The following is a 6,242-nucleotide window of genomic DNA, read 5'->3' on the forward strand; positions in this document are numbered from 1 at the left end:
AAAGGTGTTGATATGACTTGTATTCAAGTCATTGAAGATATGTATACTAGAGCTGTTACTTGTGTTCGAAATGGAGGATTGACCAAATATTTTCCTATGTTTGTTGGATTACATCAAGGATCGACTTTAAGCCCATACCTTTTTGCTTTTGTTATTGATGCTCTTACTAGACATTTATAGGAGGATGTACTTTGGTTTATGCTTTTCACTGATGATATCCTCCTTGTGGATAAAACTAGAGAGAAAGCTCAGGAAAAACTTAAATTATGGAAGTCTATATTGGAGTTTAAAGGCTTTTGTTCGAGTAGAACTAAAACTGAATACGTGGAATATAATTTTAGTAGTAGTAGCTCTAGTGATAGAGTTGTAACTATGAGTGATCAAATTATTAAAGGGTGTGAATGCTCTAGATATCTCCAGTATATTGTTCAAAGTGATGGTGATATAGATGGGGATGTTATTTGTAGAATTTAAGTTGGCTGGCTGAAATGGAGTAATGCTTCGGGCCTATTTTGTGATAGAAAAGTACTGCTTAGACTAAAGGAAAACTTTATAAGATGACGGTGAGACTTGCAGTGCTCTATGGCGTTGAATATTGGCCTTTAAAAGAGAAGCATAAAACTAAGTTAAGTGTTGTCGAGATAAGAATGCTTAGGTGGATGGGTGGCTTTGCACTTAGAGACAAAATGCGAAATGAATATATCCATGATAGGGTTGGTATACCTCCAGTGGTGGACAAAATTAGAGAGAGTTATCTTAGATCGTTTGTTCACATTAAACGTCGACCATCTGATGGTCCGATTAGGGGAGTAGATATTTTAGATTCGACTTATGTTCAGAAAGGTAGAAGTGGACCTAAAAAGATTTGGGCATAATGTATAAAAATGATCTTATTTTATGAGAATTAAATAAAAATATGACACTTAATAGGATAAAATGGAGAAAAAAGATTCATGTGGCCGACCCCATTTACTGGGATAAAGGCTTGTTGTTGTTGCAGTCTCAAATTATTTTCTTATTGTGGTTTGAATCCTATTCTAATGGCAATTTTAGTTGTTTAGAATTGTTCATTGAATCTTTATTTTGATAGTAATTAAATTATTATTATATTTTTGGTTTGCACCAAGAGAATTTGAATGATTGTTTTAAATGATGGTTGCTATATTGTGAATCCTAAAATTTTGGTTGCTTGAATTTTATTCGTTACATTGTATATTTATATTATGAATCCTGTTGCATCAAATCATCTATAGATTCTATGTTTTCTTGATTTCTACAACCTTCTTTCTAGGGTGTCAATATTGGATCCCATGTGAAAACCCAACTCAAATCCAACATAAATATTGGCTTTAAACTAACTCATGTGGATTTGGGTTGATTATAAGTGTTCCAAAAAAAAAAAAAAAAAAAAAAACATTTTGTTTTACATTTCTAGAGCAGGACCGTTAAGTCAGATGTTGATGATGCATCAGAAGTTGTGCTTCAATTTAGATAACTGATGACTCGCCGGCCTCTGTTGTCACAAAATGAGGTAGTTTAGTTGGTCAGTCTGGACATGTAGAGAGAGAGAAAAAGAGATTTATATACCTTTTCCTGGGACGATGATGACTGGTGCAGACTTGCAGTTGTGGAAGCAGTATTCACTAACACTCCCCTTCAGAACACTGCAAAGCAATAACCCATATGTAAACGGGGCATTTACATACATACCACCAGAGCCCCAATCCTATGTATTTTCATATCTGGTCATCTTAACTCTATTTTTTTTACGTTTATGCCACCCAAAATACACTGTGATGCATATGGAAGGTGGCCTGCTGTCATCTTAACTCTATTTTTTTTTACGTTTATGCCACCCAAAATACACTGTGATGCATAGGTAAGGTGGCATGCACGTGAAAATTTAAGTTCCAAGAGTTAAGATATGTAAACACAGAAATTAAAGGGTATGTATGTAAATTTAGCAGAAACTGGAACAATAATTGTAATAATTTGGGGGGTGGCAGGTTGTATTTACCTTTTAATTATCCCCCTTCCGCGAGTTCCGAGAACAACTGCAGCCGGCTTGAGACGATCGGACTCTCTGCAGATGACCTTCCCGGGATCGCCTTCAACTATTCGAGCAACTGTCTTCACCTGCACATGCTTATTGTTATCTCAACGATGAGTAATACCTTTGAGCCTGAACTACGCTCTCAGTTATTGCAACTGGGTGTGCACTTTGTCTTCACATAACTCTTATGCAATAAAATGTACGTTATCTTATTTTTTTATATTTATTTATTTTTCTTATTTAACTTTTCTTCGGGTGATTATGAGTATTTTCACAGCTAGAATTGGGAAAAAAAACCTTAGTTTTGAAGGGAAAAGATTCATGACATTGTATATATCAAAGTCTAATTTTGCATTATGAGAATATTTAGAAGAGTATGTTTGAGATAAAAGTACCGAATTAATAAGTTTCAATTCCAATATTTATTTAAGAGCCAAATGAGCGATCAATTGTTTAAATTGAGATTGAAATAATCATCTATAACTCATATTAAAAAAAGTTTGAGGATTAACTTGAGACATTTATAGACTTAAAGGCAAACGATCATATTTTTCCGTTGAGATGATTCCTCTCATGCAAAAAATTGTTGTTTAAAAAATGCATTGAACAGTGATCATTTACAAAACTAGCCGTCTAAACGTTCCATAAGCAGTTATTGAAGAATTTTAACCATCCTACTGCTGTGGCGGCATTATGTATATATGTTATATATATATTATTTAATCATCCTTATGTTGTAGGGGTTATAATGTCTTTTGGGATCTGTGAAGATTAAAGAGGAAAAAGAAATAAACTTTAAATAAGTTGTGTAAGTTACATATGAAATTGTAGCTATCGATTAAAAAAAAAATCGTCTAAATTCAATTTAATTTGCGTCAAATTCTCATGCCATGTTAAATTAAGCAGAAAGCTCACGCATGTAGACAAAATTGAGAGCAACTATTAAGAGAGATCTTTCGCCACAAAAAAATCTTTTAAAAGTCTAATTTTCCAACAATAATTTCTGTATTAATTTTACAAATAATTGCAAGCACTACAAGAAAAGACTTGGAAGAGTACGTTTGGGATAATTCTCCTCATGCAAAAGTTTGTCCAATTACAAATTGGTTGCAATATCTTTTTTTTTTTAAAGGAAGAAAAAAAAAACAATCATGAAAAGTGGAATTCTAATAGAGGTGAGCATTTAGCCCATTCGGATTAAACAATTTTTAAATTAGTTAAACTAATTGCAACTAAAATCTATAATTCAGAAAACAAAACCAATCAAAATTTCAATGATTAGGGCATAAACAAAAATAAATTTAATCATTAGTTGAAATATTAATTCATGAATCCACCATTTAATTTTATATTTTTTGGTTCTGTTTGGTTTGTTTGAACAAATGAAAACTAAAACCAAATCAATAACAAAAAATTGAATAATGAGATTTTAAATATAAAAAAAAAATGAAATGTATTTTTAAAACCAAACTAAATCAATCAAATTTGGCTTGGATTGGTTTGATTTTCAAGTTTAATCAAATAATACAAGCCTTAATTTTTTATTGGAGAATAATTCTGTACACGTTAAATTGTGTCCGCATGAATCTCAATATGGATGGGCAACCTAGGAAGGAAGAACAACCGATTGTACGTAGTAATTGACGATCGTTTCAGATAAACAACGAAGTAGAAAATACCTTAACCAAACGATTGACAGAAGATGACAAAAGGAAGTCCCTCGGGACGATCATCAGCCTTCAGAACAATTGAGGGGACTTTATCGGACCATGAATCAGTCGAACAAAGACTTGCCAGACATACATCGGGCGATCTGCCTCGAAAGTCTGCAAGCTAGAGCAGAAGATGGCTACAGTGAAAGGGCAGTTGAAGCTCCTCATCGAGGGGCAACAAATGGACGCCCAACAACATGAGAAAGAGTCGCTCTTCTAAATAAGAACAAGGAGCTTAAAGAAAAAATGTCTTCAATGGTCATTAGGGAGGCGCATGTTGAGGGCCTTTGTCGCCACATTGCAGTTGATACCTCCTTGAAAATCGAGAGGTTTGTGAAGCACAAGCTGGTGGACCCCAAGTGACAGAATATGGAGGAATTTAGGAAACTCCTTTCAGATTCTTTGAGCGAGGACTCTGCATAACAAGAACTGGCACCAAAGGGACCAGGACGGGAGACTCTGGCGAATCTTCAAATGCCTAGATGTAAAATAGTTTTGCTTTCTATTTTTTTGTTTCTCTTTCTTCTCTTTTTTTGTTTTTTTTCTGTTTTTTTGTAATGGGAATCCATATTTGTAACTTGCAAAATGTGTTGTCAGAATATAGAAAAAAAAAATTCTTTGAGGTCGAGGGTTATCCTGGTTTCTTTTTCCCTTACCTGTTAATTGATGAAAATGCTCAAGTATTTTTTGTGTTATGAGTTGTTGGTGAGTGTGCATATATTTCATATATATGGTTGTCGTAGGTTCCTTGCAGAGCTTGTCGTTGGTGAGTGTAAATGTCATAGTTAAGGCGCAGGACGATCATTTGTGCAATCCTTGCGGAGCTTGTCCTTGTCGAGTGCTAACGTTTATAAATAGGACTCAGGACGATCGTTTGTACACCCATCGCAGAGCTTGTCGATACCGGATGCATATACATCCCATAGGCCACTTGATGTTAAAGTTGGGTGCAGGACAATTGTTTAAACATTCCTCACAGAACTTGTCGCTGATGGTTGCCGATACGTCCCATAAGCCACATTTAGCAGTCAGACACTCCTGGTGGAGTTTATCACTGTCGGGTGCTAACATTTAGAATAGGGCGCAGGACGAGCGTATGCACACCCCTCGCGGAGCTTGTAACTGTCGAGTGACGGTATGTCCCATGGGCCATAATGATCTCCTTTAAAGTTGGGTGCGAGATGATCATCCGCACACCCCTCGCGGAGCTTGTCGCTACAGGGTGCCGATAAGTCTCATAGGCCACATGTAATAGTTAGGCATCCCTCGCTTGTCGCTGTCAGGTGCTAACATGTAGGATAGGGCGCAAGATGACCATTTGCATACCCCTCGCAGAGTTTGTCGTTGTCGGGTGTCGGTAGATCCCATAGGCTAACTAATAGAGACTGTCCTAACATTTAGAATAGGGCGTAGGACGAGCGTATGCACACCCCTCGCGGAGCTTGTAACTGTCGAGTGACGGTATGTCCCATGGGCCATAATGATCTCCTTTAAAGTTGGGTGTGGGATGATCATCCGCACACCCCTCGCGGAGCTTGTCGCTACAGGGTGCCGATACGTCTCATAAGCCACATGTAATAGTTAGGCACCCCTCACGAAACTTGTCGCTGTCAGGTGCTAACATGTAGAATAGGGCGCAAGATGACCATTTGCATACCCCTCGCAGAGTTTGTCGTTGTCGGGTGTCGATAGATCCCATAGGCTAATTAATGAAGCCTGTCTTTTGGAAAAAAACAAATGAGTCAGTTGCACCAACATAATTGCGTTAGTTCCCTGAGTGTTCCCTTTAGTTCCTCGAACATAAAAAAAAATATCGAAAGCGTTGTTAATGACATTGAATATGCATAATCTTGTACTTTTAGATGAAATATAAAATAAAAAAAAAGTTGCATTAAGCTTTTTGAAAGATAAAAAATGTTATATGAAAATTGTGACATCTCCAAGGGAAGAATTTCTTTAGGCCGTCGCCACTCTAGGTTTGAGGAACGTCTTTCCCTGCACATCCTTAGTTTATAGAATTTGGGCCCCACTCTCTATGGATGATGTATGGGCCGTTTTAGGTTTGATTCAGCATCCCGATAGCTTTTCCATCGGCGGCGGAGACGACTTTTTCAGTACCAGGTTCCCTGGAGCAAATTTCTCTTTGCGCACATGCTTGTTGAAGTAACTAGTGGTCCTTTGCTTAACCTCTTCTTGCCAGAGGGTTGCGTTTGCTCTGTTCTCCTCAGCCATATCTAGAGCCACTTTGACTTCCTCGTCATTTGCCTCGAGCCACTCTCTTAGGTGTTCTTCGAAAGCTGAGACGAAGAGTAGGGTTGTCAAAACGGCTCGTTGTTCGCAAACAACTCATGTGCGGCTCGTTCGCTAAGTTAACGAGCTGAACACGAACAAAAAAATTGTTCGTTCTTGTTCGGCTCGTTTTGGCTCGAAATACTATTCATTTATTATTATTATTATTATTATTATTATTATTATTA

At 36.9% G+C, this 6,242-nt stretch overlaps 1 protein-coding gene across 1 annotated transcript in view; it reads right to left on the bottom strand.

Moving 5' to 3' along the window:
* Positions 1 to 1,397: 1,397 nt before the first annotated feature.
* Positions 1,398 to 6,242, bottom strand: part of LOC110032461 (universal stress protein Slr1101) — an 8,263-nt gene continuing 3,418 nt past the window's right edge. Inside the window, exons 3-5 of the mRNA XM_020736101.1 lie at positions 2,018 to 2,136; positions 1,588 to 1,664; positions 1,398 to 1,513 (exon numbers count right to left, since the gene is read on the bottom strand). Of these exons, the coding sequence (XP_020591760.1) occupies positions 1,488 to 1,513; positions 1,588 to 1,664; positions 2,018 to 2,136 (222 nt within the window). The 3' untranslated portion in view covers positions 1,398 to 1,487. The remainder of the gene's footprint in view (positions 1,514 to 1,587; positions 1,665 to 2,017; positions 2,137 to 6,242) is intronic.

This window comes from Phalaenopsis equestris, unplaced genomic scaffold (genome assembly GCF_001263595.1).
Source record: "Phalaenopsis equestris unplaced genomic scaffold, ASM126359v1 Scaffold000946, whole genome shotgun sequence".
NCBI lineage: Eukaryota > Viridiplantae > Streptophyta > Magnoliopsida > Asparagales > Orchidaceae > Phalaenopsis > Phalaenopsis equestris.